The following is a 26,154-nucleotide window of genomic DNA, read 5'->3' on the forward strand; positions in this document are numbered from 1 at the left end:
CCAAGGATGTGAAGGACCTATATGCTGAAAACTATAAGACATTTTTGAAAGAAATTGAAGAAGACACAAAGAAATGGAAAGACATTCCGTGCTCATGGATTGGAAGAATCAACACAGTTAAAATGGCCATATTACCCAAAGCAATATACAGATTTAATGCAATCCCCATCAAAATCCCAATGGCATTTTTTAAAGAAATAGAACAAAAAATCATCAGATTTGTTTGGAACCACAAAAGACCCCGAATAGCGAAAGCAATCTTAAGAAAAAAGAACAACACTGGAGGTATCACACTCACTGACTTTAGCTTGTACTACAAGGCTACAATAATCAAAACAGCATGGTATTGGCAGAAAAACAGACACATAAACCAATGGAATAGAATTGAGAACTCAGAAATAAAACCACATAAATATGGACAGATAATTTTTGACAAAGAAGCAAAAAACATACAATGGAGAAAAGACAGCCTTTCAATAAATGGTGCTGGCAGAATTGGAAAGCCACGTGCAAAAGAATGAAACTGGACTGCTATCTGTCACCATGTACTAAAATTAATTCAAAATGGATCAAAGACTTAAGCATCAGACCTGAAGCAATAAACTTCATAGAAGAAAACATACATACTAAACTTATGGACCTTGGGTTCAAAGAGCATTTTATGAATTTGACTCCAAAGGCAAGGGAAGTAAAAGCTAAAATAAACGAATGGGACTATGTGAAACTTAAAAGCTTCTGCACAGCAAAAGAAACCATCGACAAAATAAAGAGGCACCCAACTGAATGGGAGAAGATTTTTGCAAACAGTGCTTCCTATATGGGGCTAATATCCAAAATATACAAAGAACTCACGAAACTCAACAACAAAAAAACAAACAACCCAATTGAAAAATGGGCAGACGACCGGAAGAGACATTGCTCCAAAGAGGACATACAAATGGCAAATAGACATATGAAAAAATGCTCAACATCACTAATCATCAGAGAAATGCAAATAAAAACCACAATGAGATACCACCTCACCCCAGTCAGAATGGCTATCATCAACAAGACAAATAGAAACAAGTGTTGGAGAGGCTGTGGAGAAAAAGGAACCCTCATACACTGTTGGTGGGAATGCAGACCGGTGCAGCCGTTATGGAAGGCAGTGTGGAGGTTCCTCAAAAAATTACGAACAGAATTACCGTATGACCCAACAATCCCTCTCCTGGGTATCTATCCAAAAAATCTGAAGACATTTATCCATAAAGACACGTGTGCTCCAATGTTCATTGCAGCTTTGTTTACGGTGGCCAAGACATGGAAACAACCAAAATGTCCTTCGATAGATGAATGGATAAAGAACGTGTGGTATATATACACAATGGAATACTATTAGGTGGTAAGAAAAGATGATATAGGGCCATTTGTGACAACATGGATGGGTCTTGAGAGTATGCTGCTAAGCGAAATAAGTCAGACAGTAAAAGCAGAGAACCATATGATTTCACTGATATGTGGCATATAAACCAAAAACAACAAAAGAACAAGACAAATAAATGAGAAACAAAAACTCATAGACACAGACAATAATTTAGTGGTTACCAAGAGGGTAAGGGGGGTGGGACTGGGAGATGAGGGTAAGGGGGATCAAATATATGGTGATGGAAGGAGAACTGACTCTGGGTGGTAAACACACAATGGGATTTATAGATGATGTAATGCAGAATTGTACACCTGAAATCTATGTAATTTTACTAACAATTGTCACCCCAATAAATTAAAAAAAAATTTAGTCACGAAGATGTTTTGTTAAGAGTGTTTTTATAAAAACAAAATGAGAAAAAAACGCAACAAACACAAAGAATACAATTTTAAAGAATCCATTGACGAAATGGAAATCCATGGATGAAATGGATACTATGCTGTATGATAGACTGCCAGATAGGCATTAAAAAAAGAACTATGTTGTAGAAGACTAACTATGTGGAAAGACTAAAAGGAAATGCTCCAAAATGTTAGCAGTGGTCATGTCTAAGTAGTAAAATTATAGATGATTTTTCTTTTCTTTCATACAATTTTTTATATTCTAAATGTATTATAACAAATATGCATTATTTTTAACAAACCAAAGGAAAAGCACAATAAAGGTTATTTTTATTTTTTGTTTATTGGGGTGACAATTGTTAGTAAAGTTACATAGATTTCAGGTGTACAATTCTGTATTACATCATCTATAAATGCCATTGTGTGTTCACCACCCAGAGTCAGTTCTCCTTCCATCACCATATATTTGATCCCCCTTACCCTCATCTCCCATCCCCCATCCCCCTTACCCTCTGGTAACCACTAAACTATTGTCTGTGTCTATGAGTTTTTGTTTCTCATTTGTTTGTCTCGTTCTTTTGTTGTTTTTGGTTTATATACCACATATCAGTGAAATCACATGATTCTCTGCTTTTTCTGTCTGACTTATTTCGGTTAGCATTATACTCTCAAGATCCATCCATGTTGTAATAAAGGTTATTTTTAAATGCTTTAGTCATCCTTCAAAAAAAAAATTTCAAAAACCACAATTACTTTTGCACTTACCTAATAATTGGAAGTATTTAGTGTTGATGTATTTTAAAACCATAACTGCTAATTGTGAAGATAGATAAAAATAAACTGGGATCTAGCCTTTTACAAACAATTTTAAACCTCATGTTCATAATTGGGTTAACTATATGCATTGTCAGAATTTCGTATTGGTTTCTCCTTTGTGAAAATTGCCACGTGCCAAGCAAATCTGAATGCCTTATAACTCAACTATATTTTATAGAACTATCTTATAAGTGTGAACTCACTAACTTCTATTTAAGACTTCATTTTCTATAGTTGACTTTTTCCCACTTACCAGATACATAGTGACAGACCGCATTATTCTCTGACTTCCTGATTCTACTCCCCTCATCCCCGCTTTATTAAAATGTATCCCTTGTTGTTTAAGGTCGATAATGAGTCTAAAGAAAGAATTTTCTTTGAAATTTTATAATTTTTTGAATTCTTTGTTTTAGCTTAGAATAATCAGGATCTCCTTTGTTACACATAATTTTAGATCATATTTCATAAATATATAAATGCAATAAGGTACCTTGCTTAGTTTGGATTTCTGGGTTGTTATATGGATAGTATAAGCTTTCAATATTTATCTAAAGTTTGTAGTATAACAGGATTATATAAATGAAAATTTTTGCCATTATCTTTAGCGTATCATTTTCCTTTTAGAAGATATGTTTCATAAGAAAAATTTTTTTCCCCTTTTTACCTAGAAAAACTATTTTAAGCCATAGATGACACATCAGCTATATATTTAATGATCACTACTAGAAGCTATCAATACTGTCACATAAATAACATTTGTAAGGATTTCCTGGAACTCAACAAAGGTAACTTAAACAAAAAAAAATCCCTGTTTGATAATTAATAGAAACATGTATTCTCCCTTGGAAAGGGAATTTATGTTGTGTTAACTATATCTGAAAAGCTACTCATACATGAGCTTTCTCTCTTACTATAAACATTCTCTTAAAATACTTTTAGCACAGCATTATGAATGTATTTAATACCACTAATCTATACACTTAAACATGGATAAGATGGTAGATTTTATGTTGCATGTATTTTACCACTAGAAACAAAATTTGAGGGGTGGCGGGTTAGCTCAGTTGGTTAGAGCGCTGAGCGGTGCTCTTAACAAGGTTGCCAGTTCGATCCCCACATGGACCATGTGAGCTGTGCCCTCCACAACTAGATTGAAGCAACTACTTGACTTGGAGCTGATGGGTCCTGAAAAAACACACTTAAAATAAAAGTTTAAAAATTGAAAAAAAAAAAAAAAGCACTGAGGTAATTTATAGTCTAGATGAGGGTGACAAGATACAGACATGAGAACTATAGGACACTTTTAGCTGTGTTATGTAGATTTCTGTCATGCTTGAAAGGCTTTTATTGTAAAGCAGTAACATTTCTTTGTTTAGGATAAAAAAAAATGTTTTTCTTGTTTCCTTCAGATTTATTTCTGACTTTCCCATAGGCATTTTGTGAAAATAAAATTTTGGATGGGGAAGGTGGCGTAGGAAGAATGGGCCAAGGAAAAAGGCAAAGCCTGGTGCTGAGTTCAAACAATAGTCTTTCCTTTATTATGCAGGACTTCCTTAGAACCTTGAATATTCTTATAACGATGTGGATTATAACATTTCCCAAACTTAACGAGTATTTGACCCTTAAACCTATAACCAAACCATGCTGTATAAACTTCCAACTTAGGTTAACTTCCTTGTTTTACAAATATGAAAATTCTGATCTGGAGAAGTTGAATGACTTGCTTAAAGTTACCCTAAGAACAGAATAATGAAAAAACATCAAAGAACATTAAGACTTAGAAAACCTGAATTCTGCCTATTGCCCCTACAGATAGCAGCAAGAACATAAACAGGTTATAGAATAACCGTCATAATCCTTTTGGAAACTTTTTTTCATTAATATGCTTACACATGAGATGGTTAGTTTTCAATATTTACAGCATAGAGATCTCCATGCAGTTTTTTGGTAGAACCAAGTGAAGGACATCTAGAGTTATTTATTTATTTATTATTATTTATTTATTTTATTTATTTTTAATAAACTTAGAAAATAGCCATCCACTTGGACATTTAGAACAAAATTCCTCTTTAATAATGGAAGCACTTCAGTTTAACAAATAGCAAATAAGTTGTATGAAGCATTAACTATAGAGTAGAGTTGGTGAGAAGAAGGGGTTCCCCTCAAGCACCCACACATTTGCTGGTGATACTCAAGAAATATATATCCCATATTTCTGTAGTATTAGATGACGATGAAAGTCTTCTTGGACATTTAATCATTGCTGGCGAGAAATGTGCTGCTGATCTGGGCCTGAATGGTTCAGGTTGGGGGCAGTGTCACGTTCATCTCTATGTTCTTACAGGTGGGCACATGAATTGCCCTTCTGGTTAAGCATGTTTTAGGGATTGTTTTCCCTTCTCTAGGCAATGATCAAGTTTGCAAGTTCCAGTGTATTCAATAGTATACTTATTTTTTGCCAGTGTGTATAGACTGAGAAAATAATTTTAAAAATACATACTTAATAAAAGGCATTGTTACATGGTTAAAAAGAGGTGTGGAGGGGTTCTACTTTTCTATTTAAATTGAAGAAGTGTTTACCTAGAAAAACTCACATGTACAAGAATAAATGAGAATATTTACTAAAAATTTGTAATAGTGAAAAATAGAAAGTACATTAAACGTCCATTAACTAAAGAAAGGAACCATTGTGGTTTAGACATCAAGTAAGCAAAATAAACAGCACTAAAAAGGAATAAACTAGATCTACTTGTGTATCTTCATGGAAAAATATCTCAATATCTTGAGGGAAAAGCAAAGTACAGAAGAATACATCCATGTAATACTTTTTAAATAAAAGTTCAAAAACACGATAACAAGACTATATTGTTTATGGACACAGAAAAGTATAAAAGAATACAAGGGAATGATAAACACTAAATTCAGGGTAATCATTACTTCAGGAAGAATACACAGGGGACTTTTATTTTTTTATGAATAAATTTATTTTTAGTGAGATATCATATATATAAAGAGAAGTGCACAATGAGTAAGTATATACGTTTCCCCGAAAATAACACACGGGACATCTTAAAGACCCAAAGTTAACATGGCAATATTAAGATTTGGTAAAGCTGGGTGGTACATTTTGTGGTGGGTATATTCTATACTTTTAGTTGACTTTCATTTTTTGAAAGGAGTACAGACTAATCTTGAATGAAGTAACCACTTCTGCTTATACTCAGTTCAGGGAAAGATTGGTATTGCCATGTTTCCATTAATTTGTCTGTGTTTAAAATAGAAGGCAGCATTATTAAGAGAGAAATAGAAAATATTGGAGAGTGCCAAGAGATGAAGTACCAGATAATTTGAGATTCTATAACTTGAAATTGTCAAAGACTATAATACTACTCTTTCAAATTCATCCATGATAACTATGAGTTATTAATAATTCCTGTATTTTAAAAACTTGTAATTTTAGATACTTTAGCAATTATTTTCAAAAATAGCTTCAAGTATTGTATAGGACACATAAGCAGGTAATAAAAATTAACATCTGTTGCAACCCTGATATAAGATAGGATTGGGGCAAAGGAATGCAGTACTATGGTAATGGCAGACTGCTTCCCTTCCATGTGTCTGGAAAACATGGGACATACCTTATCTTTCCAAATCTCACCCCTTTTCTTGATTTCTTAATTTTGTGCTACCATTTTGCCGTTCACCTTCCCTTCCAGTCTTGCTAGTAGTGAGTTTTTCTGTCATTGCCTTTTGTCTCTGGTGCTTAACTTGGCAAAGGTAATCAAGATTTAGTGTGCACCAGAATTTCCTGGGACGTTTGTTAAAACACATTGTTTAGGCTACACTCCACAGTTTCTGATTCAGTAGGTCTGGTTGGAGCCTGTGAATTTGCATTTCTAATGTTTTCTCGTGATACTGATTCCAGGACCTTATTTTTGAGAACTACAGCTGATCTAGCTGTTCATTCTTTACAGTTGACCAGTCATCTTAAAGGAGGTTCAGCTTAATTTCCTGGGCAACATATACCTTCTCAGACATTCTAATTTGTATATATCTAATATTTTAGATCCAGACTATTAAAGAAGCATGGTATAGTGGAACACTACATCCTTACTCTGCTAATTGCTAATATCTTCCTTGAGTTAGGTATTTTGTATCTTGTTTTCTTATTAAATTGGTAATTGATCTAGATGATTTCTTCTTACTTTGAAATTATAATTCTGTGAATCATAATCTGCTTAAATCTTCTCATATCCTGGTTATCACCACCAAAGATACAAAGATTTGTATAGCAATATTCAGAACTATAAAAACTTGACTTTAGAGCTATTTTTTCTATGAAATTAACCTCTTATTTTCCCACCTTGTTCCTTTCACTTTATCCCACAGCGTGAAGACCAGAATGGTGAAATAAATCTTTATTCCATGCCTTCTGTATTTTGTTTCATAATTGTAAAGGTTAGGAAAAGAGTTACTTAAAAATAGCTAATAGAAGCATTAATTTTTACCAACTAGTGACCTAACTTGATTACTTAGGGATACAGTAAAAGGAAAATCTGCATAACCTTTGCAGGACCCCCTCCCCTCAAAGAATTAGGAATACTTCATTCTTTTTGCTACAATGCTATGATACAGAAATAATCTGAGGCTTTCAGAGGTTTTAGTGTTCTATTTTATTTGCTAGTGGTTCATTTTAAGTAAGGGCTAATCCTTTGGAAAATATATGTTCGTAAGAAAATAATAGAAGGCACTGTTATTATCCCTGAATATCTTCATTGCAAATCATATTCCTGAGCCAAAAAAGATACTAGTAGGAAATGTATTTAAAAAGTTCGTGGAAAGTTCAAATTAATTGGTATAAGGTTTTGAACTAAGATGAGAAACACTTAGGAAAGATGAAGGGAATCAAAGTTGTTTATAACCCTAAATCTTTACAAATACTAGTTCTGCTACGTACCTTGAAACAAGGGGCTATACATTGTCAAAGAAATTTTTTAAATTGAGAACAATTCTGTTCTCAAAAATCCATAATTTTCTCCCAATAAAATAAGGATTTATTTTAACATTTTTTTCAGATTCCAAGGAAAGTTAGAATATAAACTCTTTTTAGAAATTGAGGCTTCTCTACCTTAACTGTCAAGTTCCCTCCTCCCTCTTTTCTGAATTTAATTTTATGCACTTTATTTCTCTTCCTCTTTCTACAGAAAAGTTTTTCAATGAACAGAAAAATTCCTTGGTTTTAGGTTTTGTCCTAGCCCTACTCTCAATCCTAGTAATGTATAATTTGCTATATGATATAGAAGACAAATGTGAGTAGTTTCTTTTAAAATGAAAAGTTGAAGAAACTAATGTGTAGGTATAAAAGCCAACTGTTAAACAAAAAGACAGCCTGATATATTGGGATATTTTTTTCTCCCCAAGTGATCTGTCTAGATCAGTGCCTTTATTAAATTTTAAGATTCAATTTCAGTTTTCATCTTGATGCAGAGACATCAAATTTTGTAGCTTTTGTGTTTATTCAGTATTTGTTTTCACTATTTTGATTATCCTCCAGATGGCTACAACTTTTTGGGGTATAGGCAAGACATTTATTCACTTACTGTATGATCTCAGTGTAACATGTGCCTACAGTATAAATAGTAAACGTACAACTAGTCAAAACTATTAATAAAAATTTTTACATTGTGCAATACATGTAGGGATGTTTAATTTGATAAGACAAACATCACATGTCTCCCAAATAATAACTCCAGGCTTCCTATTGTAATTTCTTAAAATATACAAATCAATGTTATCAGGTTACAACTTTAAATAGCTATTTTATTTTAATCCAAATTTATAGTCAGAGTTGGTCATTTATTTTTTAAATAGGAAATAAATATACTTGTTATAAAATTTAAAAGATATAAAAGGAATATATATAGTTCCCATGCTCACCCCCAACGCAAGCTTTCCTTCCTGAAGGCAAGTACTGTTTACTAGTTTCTTGTGTATTCTTCAGAGATATTTTATGCATATGTAAAGATGAATGGATATATGCGCCTTTTTCTTTTTTTTTAAAGGAAGGCTCAGCTCACAGTGGCCCATGTGGGGATCGAACTGGCAACCTTGGTGTTATTAGCACCATGCTCTAACGAACTGAGCTAACCGGCCACCCCTGGATATATGCTTTTTAAACAATAAACCACTTTGAAATATATATTACATGCAATAAAATTCAATTTAAAGTATCGATTTGAATTTTGATAAATATATACGCAGTTGTGCAAAGTCCTCATACAGAACATTTCCATCACCCCCACATTTTCATTATGTCCCTTAGGAATCAATCCCCTCCAACTCTCTCTCCCCTGGAACTATTGATCTGCTTTCTGTCACTATAAGTTTGCCTTTTCTAGAATGTCATATCAATGGAATCACATAGAACATAGTCTTTTTATGTCTGACTTCTTTTCACTTAGCATTATGCTTTTGAGATTAATCCATATCGGTGCCTTGAACCAAGGAAGTGTTGAATGAGTGTGTTAAACGTCCCACAGACTAAGTTTAGGTTAGGTTTTGTTAAATTAATTATGCAATACTGGCTCATGAAATGGACTGATGGATATTCAGCTTAAATAAAGTTTAGCTTTGGATTTAAACCTTGATGTCATTCAGCATGGAAAATGGTGACTTAATTTGAAAGGAGCAAGAAAAAAATACTAAGGATAAATCACAAGTAAAATTTCATTTAATGAACATGGCAGGATTTCAGCGTAGCTTGTTCAATTCAAATTATATTTTAAGAGCAATCTTGCTGTATGAGTCAAAAGAAATGGCTAGTTTTTTTGTTGTTTGTTTTTTGTTTTTAAATCAAGCAGGCATTCCTGGTTATACTGACCTGTATTACAAACATTTGGGAATGGGCACTGTATATAGGTTATTTTTTCTTGAGATGGGCAAGGATTCTCTGATGTAGAGATACAAAATCCAAAAACTGAGATACTTGAGAAAGTAAATACTGTTAAATCTTTATCTCAATCCCAACACTTTAAAAAGACAAACTTTATTTTTGTACTTCTGTGCTTTGTCCTCCAAGCTTGTAATTGATGTACCAAATTACTGGTTGAGTAAGTTAATTCAGAGGAAAGGACTTTCAGAAAAAACTATGGTGCTGTGAATTAAAAAGTATCTAATTAGAATGTTAAAATCATACCTTTAACTCAATAAGACTCTAAATAATTTTTATTGTACTTTAAAAATATACTACATTTTACTGTTGTAGTTTTAAAATAAAATCTAAAACTAATCCTTCCCTAGAGCTTGATTTTATTTCAAGTACCAAGCCAAGAGGAAAGGGAATATAGTATGATTTCCTGCCTCTTGTATTTTTTCAGGCGTTGCCACCCAGTAACACATCTCAAGTTTGGGGGCTCTTATGTTAAAATAGCTAAGAAGTTGGCATCTGGTTGTAGAGCATTGCTACAGGTTGACCTATCTCTGATTATAAAACTTTATGATGGATTTTATTACTTCAGTCAGCCTTTTTAATGTATCCTTTTAAAAGATTTTTTCCTACTCCCTTTGGAGCCCTGGTAGTGGATATCAGCTGAAAACATATCAACATCTTGTCAGATGGTCCTGTATAATTTATGACTTCAAGAGCTTGTCCCAAGTGTAACCTAATAGTTTTGAGGTGGAAAAACTGGCCTTGAATATTTTTTGAAAACTAATAAGTGCCGTTTTTACTTTAAAAAGTTTTTGTGGTTCTTTAGTACATAATCATGTTTACCTTATATTTACCTACTAAACTCTGAACAAAGCAAAAATGATCTACTTTTTAAAACATACATTTGCATTTAAGAATCTAAAATACTTTAACCTACCCCTCTCTCATTTTGAAGGAGTGCTCCTAAAAGAGCTTTACTGGTGGGACAGAGAATGTTGGTGGTGAAATTTTTATTAATGTATAAAAGTTAGATTTGTGTTGAATACATTTCTTTCCTTTCTCCTTTCTTAAGGAATTGAATGACCTGGCACGGGACCCCCCAGCACAGTGTTCAGCAGGTCCTGTTGGAGATGATAGTAAGTATTTAAAAGAAATGGTGAAGTAAAACAGCATAACAATCTGCCCCTGGGGAACTCTGGGACTGCTGAGTATACATCTCAGGGTTATTTTGGGTGAAGGATAATTTTACTATAGAGAAGAGGCAGTGTTGACCGTACTTGCCAGTGAAAGATGCATTTCTACGTGTGTTCCACCATGTTCTGTATTGTTCATTACATTTTTTTTGTTGTTGTTGTTCATTACATTTTGAATCTTTTTTGCCAGATATTGTCTACTTAATTATTCTGGCCCCTTCCTACCTATCCTTTACCACATCTGGGTATTTTCCTGGGGTAGAATATTTGAGCTTTTTCACCTACAACTAGGTATTGTTTTTTAAGATAATACTAAGGATGATTTTGTGTGTGTGTGTGTCTGTGCGTCTGTCTGTCTCTCTGTCTACTGGCACATAGTTGTGAATCCAGGTACAGTTTATTTTTAATGTCCAATTTATCTGCTTAATCCTGTCTAAAGTAATTAAATCTTATTGCACATGTTGAATAATAATTTTCCTTTTGTTCCACTTGTCTCAACTTAGCCTTCCCCCCTTATACCATCTTCTAGCCTTTTTTAAAAGGAAGATACTTGAACAAGATTGCTTTTTAATACAAAACTAATTCATACACCAATAAAAATGTAACATAGCAAATAGAAAAAATAAGCATACTTGGAAACATTTGTGTAAGGGAAGTATATAGATTAAGACAAAAAGTAAACATGAGGTTGCATTAGCTTGTGTTTAAAATTATTATTTCCTGATTTTCTTAAGAATGATGTTTTCAGAATCAAAGCAAGGCCCTTTCATAAGGATTGTATTACAGATAAAAAAAGATGGATGTTATAGACTATAAGACTTAAGTACATGTGATGAAAAATCCCATTTATATTATATTCAGACCTGTCTAGTATGAGTAACTATAGTATTTGATACCAAACAAAACAGGTCAAGTACTTAAAAACACATTTTCTCATAAGTTTCACAATAATTCTTTTGGGTCAGTGGAATAGAAATTGTAAACTATTGTAGAGAAGAATCTAATAAAAGGCTCATGGACGTTCCCAAAGTGAACTCATTCTTAAGTTTTCTAATTTTAGTTTTGTCATTCCACGGTATCATATAGTGTAACTGCATCAGTATGGTCTTTCAATTGAAAAAGTGGTTTTATTTCAGGCAAATTGCTCAACATTGAGAATAACTGATCTTTAATTAAAAGTGTTTGAAGTCTGGGGATAAGATTTCATTTTTGGGGGTGGGGAGAGGGGAAAAAAAAGATTTCATTTTTGAAGTTCTCTTTACTGTGCTAAAGTAATTTGCCTTTGCTTTGCTTCTGTCATAATTAATACTATCACATTTCTTTCTCAGCTAGAAAAGTTGTTACCCTGGAGATTTAAATAAAACTCCCCCAAAACATAATCAATAAAAGAAAAAAAAATAGATAAATTAAAATTAAAAATTTAAATCTAGGTGCTGCAAATGATACCTTTAAGACATCCAAAGAGAATGAGAAAAAGTTTGCAGTTCATATATTTGATAAGGAATATTTATCCAAAACATATTTATAAAAATTGTAATTCAACAATATAAAGATAAGTAACCCAATTTAAAAATGAGCGAGGGCGGCCAGATAGCTCAGTTGGTTAGAGCACGAGCCCTGAGCAATAGGGTTGCCGGTTCGATTTCCACATGGGCCAGTGAGCTGTACCCTCCACAACTAGATTGAAGGACAACGACTTTGAGCTGATGGGCCCTGGAGAAACACACTGTTCCCCAATATTCTCCAATAAAAAAATTAAAAATAAATGAAAACGAGCAAAGGATTTGAATAGACATTTCTCCAAAGAAGATATACAAATGGCCAATAAGCACATGAAAGGTGCTCAAGGTCATTAGTCATCAGGGAAATGCAAATCAAAACCATAATGAGATACTACTTTACATCCACTAGGATAGCTAGAATCAAAGTGTCAATAACAAGTGTTGATGAACGTGTGGAATGAATTGGAACCTTCATACATTGCTGGTAGGAATATAAAAGGACCCAACAGCCTGGTAGGTCCTCAAAAAGTTAAACATAGAGTTACCATATATGGTCCAGTGAGTTCGCTCCTAGGTGTATATCCAAGAGAAATGAAAACATATATCCACACAAAAACTTGTACATGCATGTTCTTAGAAGCATTATTTATAATAGCCAAAAAGTGGAAACAACCCAGATGCCCAACTGATGAAAGGATAAATAAAATGTAGTATAGCCATACAGTGGAATATTACTTGGCAATAAAAAGGAATGGAGTACTGATACAGACTACAACATGAATGAGCCTTAAAAACATTATGCTGAGTGAGAGACGCCACGTACAAAAGGCCACATATATGATTGCATTTATATGAAATATCCAGACTAGGCAAATCCATAGAGACAGAATATAGATAATGGTTGCATAGGACTAGAGATTTGGGGGGAATGAGGAGTGACTAATGGATATGGAGTTTCTTTTGGGGATGATGAAAATGTTCTAAAATTCATTGTGATGGTTGCACAACTTTGAATGTGTTACCACCATTGAATTGTACACTTTCAGTGGATGAATTGTATGGTATGTGGTTTGTTTCTCAGTAAAGCTGTTTAAAAAGTCATCTCTTCCTGAACTCCAAGTCTTCCTATTCAACTTTGAGTGTCTTAAGTCATATACTATTAAACTGTCAACAGTACCTACGGTGTTTTGCCGTGTATAATGCACACCCACGTTTTTGGCCCAAACTTTCAGGAAAAAATCGTTTTAATTTTTTAATTCAATTTTTTATTTGTTTACATTTAGGTACTTGTTTTTTGTATTATAAAGGAATTTTAGCACTTATTTTTTTTAATGTATTATGGTACAAGAAGTTTTATGTAAAAAATAATTACAAAACACAAGAACCAGATAAAAGGCACAAGAAATTTTGTGTACTGGTAACAAATTTACAATATTTACACATCATAGAAGGCCAAGAACTCTTCATCATTACAAGTTCGTTGTAAGTTCAACAAAACCGATTATCGTATTCCAGGGTATTATTTTGCATACGGCTATCGTTAATTGATTTTTAGAGTTACACTTTTAACTCATAAGCATAAATAAAAGAATTAAAATCATTCATTTATATAAATACAGAATTACCGTGTTTCCCTGAAAATAAGACCTAGCCGGACAGTCAGCTCTAATGCGTCTTTTGGAGCAAAAATTAATATAAAAGACCCACTCTTATTTTACTATAAGACCGGATATAATGTAATGTAATGTAATATAATATAACACAAATACAACACCGGGTATCATATAATATAATACAGGGTCTTACATTAATTTGTGCTCCAAAAGACGCATTAAAGTTGATTGTCCGGCTAGGTCTTCTTTTCGGGGAAACAGGGTAAAGAGTAATCATTGAGCTGTGAATTTCACATTTAAACTTGCATAAAAGAGGGTGTAGCTTTTAGTTTGACAGCATCAGACCAAGGTGGTAGTGGAAATTTCTTTGTTTTTAGACTATCAAACTTTAAAATTCAATACCATGAATTTTATTTTGAACAGCTCCTAAGATTGAAAGGTTTTTATATAAAGTATAGCAATACTTTATGCTTATGGCCAAATATTTCACCCAGTAACTATTTCTGGAATTCTTTCTACTTGGAACTGTAGTGATTCTTGAAGTATTTATAAAATCAATTGTAATTTGAGGCAGGTTAGATATTCTCTCATTACCTTCTTCCCTCCTTTTTTTTTTTTTTTTTTTTAACTTTTATTTATTTAAGAGTGTTTTTCCAGGACCCATCAGCTCCAAGTCAAGTAGTTGTTTCAATCTAGTTGTGGAGGGCACAGCTCACAGTGGCCCATGTGGGGATTGAACCGGCAATCTTGTTGTTAAGAGCATCATGCTCTAACCAACTGAGCTAACCGGCCACCCTATCCCCTCCTTTTTTAATACTTCCACTTTGGAGAGCCAGGAGTCCAGGAGAGTTCCAGAGGGAGACCTAAGTTAGTGATTACAATAGGTATCCTTATTTTTAAACAGTGTGGCAGAATACTCAATTAAGATTTAAATGATAGGTCTTCAAATGCTTTTGATAATTAAATTCATCATAATGTGTTTTTACTTTGTCTTTCTCTGCCTTTTGTTGGTATTGTAGATTCTAGATCATTTTAACAAGACAAATATCATTGATCTCAGTTGCTATATTAGCACTTCTCTTGGTCCTTTTCCCTCCTGTTTTAGAGACTTAGCCCTATGTATATGTGTTTTCATTCATTTTTCTTTTTTTTTTTATTGGGGAAGAGGAACAGGACTTTATTGGGAACAGTGTGTACTTCCAGGCCTTTTTTCCAGGTCAAGTTGTTGTCCTTTCAGTCTTAGTTGTGGAGGGCGCAGCTCAGCTCCAGGTCCAGTTGCCATTTTCTAGCTGCCGTTTTCTAGTTGCAGGGGGCACAGCCCACCATCCCTTGCGGGAGTCGAACTGGCAACCTTGCGGTTGAGAGCCCACTGGCCCATGTGGGAATCGAACCGGCAGCCTTCGGAGTTAGGAGCATGGAGCTCTAACCACCTGAGCCACCGGGCCGTCCCCTCATTCATTTTTCTGATGACAGTACTTGAACCTTTATTTATAAGAGTGAAAACAAATAAGTTAATCAGTAAATAAAGGTTAGCATTTGAGTATTAATGGGTTTTTATTTAGAGCTTTGAATTCCAGTGGTTCATATCCAGTTAGTCCTGTTGAACTATTAAACAGATGTGATTTACTAACTAAACAGATATGAATTACACGAAATAGCCTGTTGATGTTACTTGTAAAAGTTCTCAATAATATAAAAATCTTATTCTAGAATATCTTCAACTTTCTGAGAGTACCTTGTATGAAAGAGATTGTAATAGAGCAGGGGTGTCCAAACTGCTGCCCGCAATCCATTTTTAATTGGCCCGCAGCAAGTTCCAAAAATATATTTAGTTTACTTAAATAAACCAGGTGAGGCAATACGTACTTCACCTTGAGTGAGTGGCCCGGCTTTTTGTGTATTTTACTGTATATGGCCCTTGGTGGAAAATGTTGGAAAAGTTTGGACACCCCTGTAATAGAGGGATATTCTTTCTGTAATCGTAAATGTTCTAGTTGCCAGCTTGCAAGGATTTTTGCTCCATACCCCTTGTGGGTTCTGTGTTGTCCAATTTTTAGGGGGTTTTCATTATAGAGCATAAAATACGCTTTGGTTTTTTTTTGTAGAGGAACAATGAGAAATCACAAAAAAAGAAGTATTTTACTTTTAGCCAAGAATTTGTCCTGATTAAAATTTTCCTAGTAACTTCTTAAATCTGGTAGTATTTTTTTAACAAGAAAAGGATTGATCTTGAAAACACCCAGAAGAAAAAAATAGGACTTAAATAGTTAATGGAAAATTTAACTTAATTTTTTTTAACATGTCAATATTTATATTATCTAAGTGCTTTCTTCTTATTCCTTATGCTTTTTGACTCTTGCAGTCTTGAGCAAGAGTGCAGGTATAGATAGTTATATCCTCCCATTTATTGCCACAAAATTAAAGAACATAAGAGGATTAAGTGGGAGAAAAAGACCCATTTTAAAACAGGTCCCTTGACCTGTGGCTTGGTCCTCCTTTTGTCTAATAGGGTTTTCAGCCTTGTTATTGGGGTTGTTTACTCCAGTTATCAGTATGTTTTATTTCCCGGAATCATCTTTTTTAACACAGTGATGAAAAACAGAGTGAGACTTCCTTGTTTCTTTTAACAGGAAATTAGGAGTCTTTTATAGGACCTTTGGTGAAGATACCAGCTCAAAGTAACTTTCTCCTTAGCTACGTAATCCACAAAAAAGTTGATTGGCAGAAATTATGAGGAATTTTTCTTAGTGCCAGTAATGGGTAATCTAAGAAGGGGAGCCTCAGCAATACCTCACCTTCATTTTTGATTACTAATAAATAGCTGCTGTTTGTGTGTTCGGGCCTCCATGAGGAACAAACGAACCATAAGGACAGTTTCATACGCAGGAGGTCAGAAGGATTTGGATTGACATCCCAGTGGATTTTCATATGGCTTCTTAGTCTTCACATTTCCTCCTTGTGACAAGAGTTAGCTGGTTTGGGTTGTTCACATGTAATCTCAGTGACAACTTCCCTTAGTTTGCCCAGATCCTGGTATGAATGTTAAGTGCTAAATAGCTTGCTTACAAGTGACTGGCTTTTGGTCTCTCTAGTGTACTTAGTGACACCACCTTTGAAATGGAACAAACATCATTTTTTGTAGTTTGAAGAGAAGATGTAATTATTAAACAACTTTACAACTTATTTGTATTATCCTTAGAGCTTGTAATCAATCTTGGGGCTTTCAGCTAATGTTTTCTTTATTTATTGAGGGACCAGTAATTCTAAAGACCTAGAAATTAGAAATTAGAGCTCTTAGAAATATTTTCTCATTGTAAAAACCATTCTTTCCTAATAGGAGTATTATCTATTTGACCTCACATGTCTGCTCTATACCAGTAGTATAAAAGGAATATGTTATATATAATTGTGTTGGGGAAATGATATGTCAAAGAGTTGAATCTTTTGGTTCTTTTTTGCCCTTTGAGGTGAGGAAATGCCTGTTTAAAAGTAGAACTTTGGGCCTTGTCAAGAATTTTGTGTCTCTAACATGAATTTTCAGGTTTTAGCCCAAATACTTTCATTAATCACCCTATCAGTGTGCTAGACGGTGCTAATCATTTTTCTCCCTTCAGACTCAAACTTGATTTAGATTCCTCATCCTGCCCAGGACTCATCATATGGCTTATAAATGAACTGGGATTAGATGGGAATGATCTGTTGTTAGGATGTGGGTACAGTGTGGATATTGTTTCATGGTGATTTTTTTTTTGTTCTTTTTCAGTGTTCCATTGGCAAGCTACAATAATGGGGCCAGTAAGTATTCAGATTAATTTCAGAATAAATAGTTTATGTAATTCATTCATTTTAATCCCACTTTTCTTGTTCTCAACAGAATGACAGTCCTTATCAGGGTGGAGTATTTTTCTTGACAATTCATTTCCCAACAGATTACCCCTTCAAACCACCTAAGGTAATTGGGATATGGCAACTGTTTTTTAATGTGTTTTCTATGATACTAATAAACCAGTTTACAAAGTTCTTTTTCTTTTTTCTGTAGGTTGCATTTACAACAAGAATTTATCATCCAAATATTAACAGTAATGGCAGCATTTGTCTTGATATTCTACGGTCACAGTGGTCTCCAGCACTAACTATTTCAAAAGGTAATGGAATGGGTATTTGATATCAAGATAAAGCAACTATGTTTTTAAGGTTATTTTTGAAAAAATTACTCATATTCCTTTTCAGAGGAGGTAGCAGTCCCTCGTATTCTAATTAGATCTTGAGACCACTGGAGAGAGTTGGAGTTTTCAAGCATAGGTATCCCTTGGTGATGTGACTACTCTGTCTATTTTGCTATTCAAGCATTAGGTTGGAAAGTCTTGAACAAAGTATAGGTGGATTCATAGTCGCACTCTTTAAGGTTTCACCAGCACTTGTCTTTTAGCTTCCTATCAGGAATAAATTTCACCCCCTAAGATGATCAGTTTAATATAAATTTTTATTTAAGCATATTAACAAATTTTGGTATGAAGTCGTGTGTGTGTGTGTGTAAATGTGTAGAGAAAATTAGTCACTAATTTTGTGATGAAAGGTCTAGTAGTCTTAAGACCTAATTGCATGAGTACGTTGGGCATTTTTTTATATCAGTGAACTGAGTGGATAGTTAATAAACATCTTATGTATTGATTTGAAATTATACAACCCTTCAATATCATACTTAAATGAAATCACAAGTGAATTAAAGTTGTCAAAATACAAATACAAGGGGTAGGATGCAAATAGATAATGGGCAAATATGTTTAAAATACGAAGACCAGGAGTGGCTGGTTAGCTCAGTTGTTTAGAGCGTGGTGCTAATAACACCAAGGTCGCAGGTTGGATCCCCACATGGGCCACTGTCAGCTGCGCCCTCCTTAAAAAGAAAGAAAGAAAGAGAAAGGGAGGGAGGGAGGGAGGGAGGGAGGGAGGGAGGGAGGGAGGGAGGGAGGGAGGGAGAACATATAAATCAGTAAGAGAAAAAAAAAACAAAAACACCTAGATCCCAACAGATGAGTGGACAGAAAGGAACAAAATTAAGAAATAAAAATTAAAGTATGTTGCCATTTTTTACCTTTTTAATTAACAAATATCTTTTAAAAAGGACTAAATGCTGGTAAGTACATTGAAATGAGTATTTATAATACTACAGGAGCACAGATTTGTATAAACCAGTATGTATTAAGAGATGAGACTTAATAATTAATACCCTTTGACCCAGTAATTCTAGTTTCATTCACTTATATTAAGAAAACAACCCCAGGCAGTTGCTCTCCTTCTGGGCCTGTCCACTACCACATTTTGGGAGTGTGTTCTCCTTCTTTTAATAAATCTGCTTGCTATAAAAAAAGAAAAGAGGGCCGGCCCGGTGGCTCAGGAGCTTAGAGCTCCATGCTCCTAACTCCGAAGGCTGCCGGTTCAACTCCTCGAGTCCTACAAGGGATGGTGGGCTGTGCCCCCTGAAACTAGAAAACGGCAACTGGACCTGGAGCTGAGCTGCGCCCTCCACAACTAAGACTGAAAGGACAACAACTTGAAGCTGACCAGTACCCTCCACAACTAAGATTGAAAGGACAACAACTTGACTTGGAAAAAAGTCCTGGAAGTACACACTGTTCCCCAATAAAGTCCTGTTCCCCTTACCCAATAAAATCTTTAAAAATAAATAAATAAATAAATAAAATAAAACAACCATGCTAAAAAAAAAGCTTTGGAGCAAGTACATTTGTGACAGTGTTATTTATTTCTGAAAATTAAAAATTACTTACAGGCTCAACTGTAGAGGAAGAAATAAGTTAGTTCTAGCATATGCATTTGAAAGTATTGATCCTTACAAATACTGTGAAAAATGGGAAAATGCTGTGAAAAAAGTAGAAAAGAAATTTGTATACACTATAACTTGAGTTATATAGGAAAGCATGTTAAACATCTAGAAAGACAATTTGGATGGTGAAATTTGGTGTATGAAGACATTTTTCTATCTTTTATAATTTCCTTAATGCATACATTTAGACACGAGGCAAGATAGTTTCATGTTAAAGAACATAGATTCCAGTTCCAACTGCCTGTATTCAGGTATCACCTTCACCTCTTACTGAATGAGGCTTAAGATGAATTAGCTTCTGTTTCTCCTTTTTTTCATCTATAGAATAGGGATGATGATAATTATTTCATTGTGGTCATGAATATTAAAAAATTAAAAATGCACAATTAACTGGTTCCTTTTAGGCACTCAAATAACTTGGGTAACGGCACTATTGGAAAAAATATTACATATTTGTCATGTTATAACTGTTATAACTATGATAAGACATATATTCTGATAAATTAACTTTTTAAAGGAAACAAACTGGGGCATTAAATTTAAATTTCTGGGGTCCTAGGCAAAAATAAAAACAAAAAGTAGAGGACCACATTAAAATTTGTGATTGAAATAGTTTTCCAGATAAGTGGCCCCTTTTCATTTTGTAGGTCCCTTGCCACTCATGGGCTACTTATGAAAGTGTTCATATAGCTGTTCTTGTGATTTCCTGGCCTATTTGCTCTTCCTTCACCAAGTAGCAGTAGGGAAATAAATCTAGTAATTGGACTAAGAGAGGTGGGAAAGAGAGAGAGAGAGAGTTGGGGAGTGGGGAGATCTAGATAGCTGAAATTACCACAGACCGCTTTTTATTTCTTCCTCTCCTGTGCCTAGTGTTGATTTTTCAGTTATTCTAAATCATAAGCGTTGCTCGTTAATTTGACTTATGTTTTCTCTATCTGGGTAGCTATCTTTTATAATAATTGCAGTGCCATTTTGTTGAATTTGATTATATCAGTATACCTAGGTTTAATGTTTTAATGATTCCCTTTAGTAAATTGAATGTATGGGCAAGCAGTTCTGTGAAAGGCCTGAATCCTATGTGTGATATTAATTATTCCTTTAACATAGTCTGTTTTCAATGGCAATAATTTTGACTCAAAATTCCCTCTACTTTGAGTATATATGTTAACTGACCTAAATATAAAGAAAACCTAAAGAAGCAGATAAGTGTGCCATAAAGTCCCTTGATTATATGTTTTTAGAATTGGAAGTGATTGTGGGTTATGACACTAATGAAAATGAATATATACTGATGAAGAATGTATACATAAATGAAAATTTAGTCACTTCAGTGAAGAGTCTATGCAGGTTATAGAAATAGGAGTTACTCTCTTTACAGCAAAAGAAGGTGTACAGTACGTTCTAAGCCAAAATCAATTTTCTTCAAATTAAAGGAACTAAGTAGTGTATTAAGAATCCTTTCACCAGGTCCAGATAACCACCACCCTGGCTTCCTTTCCTGGAAAGAAAGTAACACAAGTTATTTCTTTAAAATTTATCTTTTAAAAGTAGCCTTAATGGAATAATTGGAATTGTAAATAAAGGAAATTTGTAACTAATACTAATTTGATAGTCTGTCTAATTTTAGGTGAAGAATCAGTTGTACTCTTGCCAGTTTGATAGGCTGGACAAGTTTCTTCTTTCTATAGTTAGTAATTTCATGAACATTCAAAAAATCTATAACTCCCTGTTGTCATTTCCAGGAAATACATGAAATCTTTCCTAATTGCTGTTAGAATGTTCTGTGCTCGAAGAGGGCATCAGGTGATACACCTGACAATGGGAAGAGAAGATGTTTTGGGAATGCCATCTGCCAGAATTGTGGGCAACAGGAATGAAGAGTCAGAAAACATCTTTCCTGATGTTTTTTATTTTCCATATACTCTTAAGGCAAGGAAATAGCTTCTTTGTTAACAAACCGAATGATAAAGGGCGTGTAAACTTTTCTTCACCTCTCAAAAGCCCTTAATCTCTATAGAATAGATTTGATAGGAAAATGAAGAAATCCTTTTCCTGCTAAATTTGATGTTTTGGGAGTAAAGTGGGATCAGAATCATTGTCTCTTGCTACACAGAACATTAGAGCCGAGTTCTGTTAGCGTCAGAATAGAAGGATTGGAATTTATTTCAGTGTGTCAGAGGCCACTGGATTTATTGTATTTGGTGACCTTGGCTGCTGCTTTACATTCAATAAGGAATGCATAAATTAACAACAAATTTAATAGAGGAAATTGTACTGTTGAGATTTGTCTGCTATATTCCAGGTTGTCACTAAGGAAATGGCTTAGATGAGATTCTAAATCATCACTGAAAAGAATTTGAGACCTCAGAAGTATGTTGTAGCCACTGTAATAAGTGTGAGCAGCCCCATTTGGAGGCAACTTACTAGCCTTTATGTTCTTAGACTAAATTGTTTTCAACTGAAAATAAAACAATTCCATTGCCCCTGAATGTAGTACCTGCCCATTGAGAAAGCAGTGATTGTTGGATTTCATGGTTGTCATTTCTGACTAAGAACATTCAGTAGTGTGGTTGTCTTTGGAATGTTGAAAGCCATTTATCCCTGAACATGGGCTTCTAAAAATTGAACTTTATGACCTGGGAGATGTGTTAGTGGTCTGGGATTTGGAAGACCTGGATTCTAATTCCACTCTAATTATTCACTAACCAGTGACATTGGGCAAATCACTTCACCAGCCTGGGCAAACTTCCTGAGGGGTTTAAGCATAGAGAAATCTTAGAATCTTTGTTGATTACTGTTACTATAAAGTTAGGTAGAGCTTACAAAGATTCTAGGCACTACAACATAAATAGATTCTTAGAATATTCTTATGTATTGGCATCTTATGTTTGTTTGAATCCTTTGCTTTACTCTCTACTAATTTATTCGTTTTTTTCATTCTAGTTCTCTTGTCCATCTGTTCTCTGTTGTGTGATCCCAATCCAGATGATCCTTTAGTGCCTGAGATTGCTCGGATCTACAAAACAGATAGAGAAAAGTAAGTACAGCCTCCAGACAGAAAAGTATCTGTAGTGGGGTGTGGAGATGTTTGTCTCACATATTTCTTAACTAAGGTCTGGGTGTGGGTCAGATACTTACATATATCCCGTGGGGACTGGAAAGAGGAGTATTTGCATCGAGTATCATTATAAGTAGATGATACTGATATTATCTCTAATTGTTTCACATGACACCTATCTAGAAAAACTTTTCTACAGTGTATTTTTTGACAGCTTTATGTCTTCTTGGCTTTTGCCACATAAAGCATTTTGCATCAAGAGCCCAAATTTTAGCTGCTATTTGAAAATTAATGGGAATAGAAAATTGTTTTCCTACCATTTGGCATAATCTAAAAAAGAAAGTGAATAAATGCTACAAGACACAAAAGCCCCACATTTCCTTCAAAAACAAAACTTAAGTAGAATTTACATATTTTAGAATTATACTATGAATTATTAAGAATGGTCAGGATATCAAAAGAGATAGCAACTAAAAGTGCACTAATCTTTTTTTATTCTGTATATTATTTAGCAAGATAGGAGGAAGTAGATGGGAAAGAGTGGATAATTTTCTAAAGTTAACATATAAAGGATTGAAAAATTATTTGAATTCTATTGGATGAGAGAGGCATATAGATAAAATATTTTTAAATGGAGCTACACCAGGAATGGGGGATTATTACAGCATTGGTTCTTTAGTTTTGTGTGTGTGTAGGTCTGAATAGTATCTGTAGTCATATATTTCTGGCTGCATTCAGAATAAAATTAGATCATGCTTTTTTCTATTTGTGAATTTCTTTTTTTTTTTTCTTTTTTTTTTTTTTTTTTTTTTTTTTTTTTTTTTTTTTTTTTGAGAACTGTTTTGTCCAATATCTACAATCGTGGGCATGAATGCCTACCAAAAGGCATTTCCTAAGCCATTCTGGTGGTGTAATGTTCAGCAGAAATTTCCTGCATCCCTTTTTTAATCAAAGAATTGTAGAGCCTTTTGCCCTGCTAATTTTACTACCAGAATGTTCTTGTGGAGCAATAAACTCATTCATTTTAGCAACCAAATTGTTAAAATAAGTTCTGACAGAACTAGTTCTTTTATTGAGGCAGAGAAAAATATTGTATCAGTTTAATCACTATTAGTATATGATTTCAAGAACCATATACTATAGAAGTATATAGTTTGAAGAACTCCAAATAAATGAACAAAGGTTGAAGATCTTTCTTAGAAATAGTAGAAATAGGTCAATCAAGTATAGAATAGGGATATGCCAGCAGATGCTAAAATTTAATCAGGATCCTCTGTTAGTAGCATTTACAGGACACTTTCACATTTTAACAGCTTGTTACCATTGTCATTGAATAAATGATTGTTAGAAATTTGGAATAAAAAGATCTCTTCACTTGAATGTACTGTACATTTTTCCCCTCAAGTTACTAGCTGGGATAATGAATGAAATCTGTTGCCTTCTGACTCCTCACCTATGTTAAGCTAAGCTTCTCTTTGTGTGCACAGGTACAACAGAATAGCTCGGGAATGGACTCAGAAGTATGCGATGTAATTAAAGAAATTATTGGATAACCTCTACAAATAAAGATAGGGGAACTCTGAAAGAGAAAGTCCTTTTGATTTCCATTTGACTGCTTTCTATGAGCTCACGCCTCATCTTCCCCTGTGCACATGTTTACCTGATACAGCAGTGCTGCGTGTTGTACATACTTGGAACAACAAACTAGAAATACTGTACTTCTGTACCAACATTGCCTCCTAGCAGAGAAGTGTGTGTGTGACAAGCCAGTTCTCCAGGCGTAACCTAGGTGTGAGACTAAAAGCTTTCCTTTTTGACTTAAATTTGGATAACGGCAAGATGAGGGGTGGTGGGTATGGTGTGTGCTTGGATGGGGAAGAAAAGCTCCACTGACCTGTAGGAGATTGTTTTTAAGTGGAATCCTTTTAAATTCAAAACAGATAGGAAAAGCAAGGCAAAGAACGCGAGCCGTTTCTGTATTCATTTTATTCCGAAGGACCTATGTCTTAGGTGAAAGTTTGACCAACCAGATTAAATTCTACCCACATCCTGTATTTTAAGGTCTAAGTTTAAACTGGTCAACATTTAAATGGATTGGAGCTATTAGTACATAAAGTGTAATGGTCTTTGTTCCCAACTCTTAACATCTCCCCACCCTTTAACCCTTGTCCTTTTAGCCCCTTTCTCTCTTCCATATTCTTTGGTTTGTATGTGGTTTCTCAGTTAATACATAGCTAATAGCTCTTATTTTTCTTATGTTTTTAACTGCTTAGGTCTATCTGGATGTAAGGGTGAAAATTCATTTGATGGAAATACTTGTGTATATTTAAAGACCCAATTGCTCCTCTGGAGCTTGTACGTTCAAGAATGATTAATCTGTGTAATAAACTGATTACTACAGTCATTACATATAATTTTGTGTGAATAGGCTTTTTGATTTTAAGAACTTTACCTAGCTGAGATTAGTGGTGGATTTTCCCCCACCCCTGAAATGTTTTCATTTATACTGGGTGCATTTCGAAATCACGAAACAATTCCAGTTTACATAGTAAAAAGGTACCTTGAAAGTTATTTTATTGACTAACTAAGATAGGGGCATAAGCTTAAAAGCTTTTCCATGAAACTTACATGTACAGTATTCCAAGAAAATGACTGTTAAACTAAGTAAGAAATTTGCTTTATTAATGAAACTAAGCTGCATTTCACCAAAACCTTGTGACATTCTCTTGGTACATAGGACATAAAATAAAGGCATTGCTATTTGGTAAGTTAAGCTTCTGTGATTGTAAAAGCAACATTGACCAAACCTGAGAAACATGAGCACAATCTTGTATTGGGGAGTCTACATAATTACTTTGCACTAACATTACAGGATGTTCATCCAATTTTCAATTGTACTGCAATGTGGCTTTTTGAAGTCTTCCCTTGACTCTAGTAAAATGTAGTTTGAAACTTGTAAACAACTGTGTTTGCCAGAAACATCCTCCGTGTGAACTAGGCAAGTTACCTTTTTTCCCCCCTCCTTCTCTTAATCTAATTGTAAACCAGGCCAGCCTGAAGGCCATGGCTGATGCTCACTAGCCATCAGATTCTTTCAAATGCATCTTTACACTCTTGCACAAAAACTGAGGAATAAATGTCCACTGCTTTTGGTTTTAAACTTGTTCAACTTGTCTTATCTCTCAGTGTCACTACTCCAGCGGGAACTAAAGTGCGATACAACCTGAAACCTCTTAAAGTGCTGCATTTGAGCTGCTGGCTACTTATTAGCATTTCTGGCATTCTTGACTTTGCAAAGAAGGTTTGATTGTTAATAGTTGTGGGGAAAGGAGTTAGAATTGAACTCTAACCTAAAATTACCCTGTATTCTCAGTATCATGGGCAGGTGGGAAT

General features: G+C 34.3%; 1 protein-coding gene across 1 annotated transcript in view; it reads left to right on the forward strand.

Moving 5' to 3' along the window:
• The window catches only part of UBE2D2 (ubiquitin conjugating enzyme E2 D2), a 54,223-nt gene extending 28,302 nt beyond the window's left edge, over window positions 1–25,921 (forward strand). The window contains exons 2-7 of the mRNA XM_019740349.3: window positions 10,623–10,686; window positions 17,622–17,653; window positions 17,733–17,810; window positions 17,898–18,003; window positions 22,647–22,740; window positions 24,249–25,921. Of these exons, the coding sequence (XP_019595908.1) occupies window positions 10,623–10,686; window positions 17,622–17,653; window positions 17,733–17,810; window positions 17,898–18,003; window positions 22,647–22,740; window positions 24,249–24,294 (420 nt within the window). The 3' untranslated portion in view covers window positions 24,295–25,921. The remainder of the gene's footprint in view (window positions 1–10,622; window positions 10,687–17,621; window positions 17,654–17,732; window positions 17,811–17,897; window positions 18,004–22,646; window positions 22,741–24,248) is intronic.
• Window positions 25,922–26,154: the final 233 nt, after the last annotated feature.

Source organism: Rhinolophus sinicus, chromosome 5 (assembly GCF_057876585.1).
Source record: "Rhinolophus sinicus isolate RSI-liver-muscle chromosome 5, RSI-T2T, whole genome shotgun sequence".
Classification (NCBI taxonomy): Eukaryota; Metazoa; Chordata; class Mammalia; order Chiroptera; family Rhinolophidae; genus Rhinolophus; species Rhinolophus sinicus.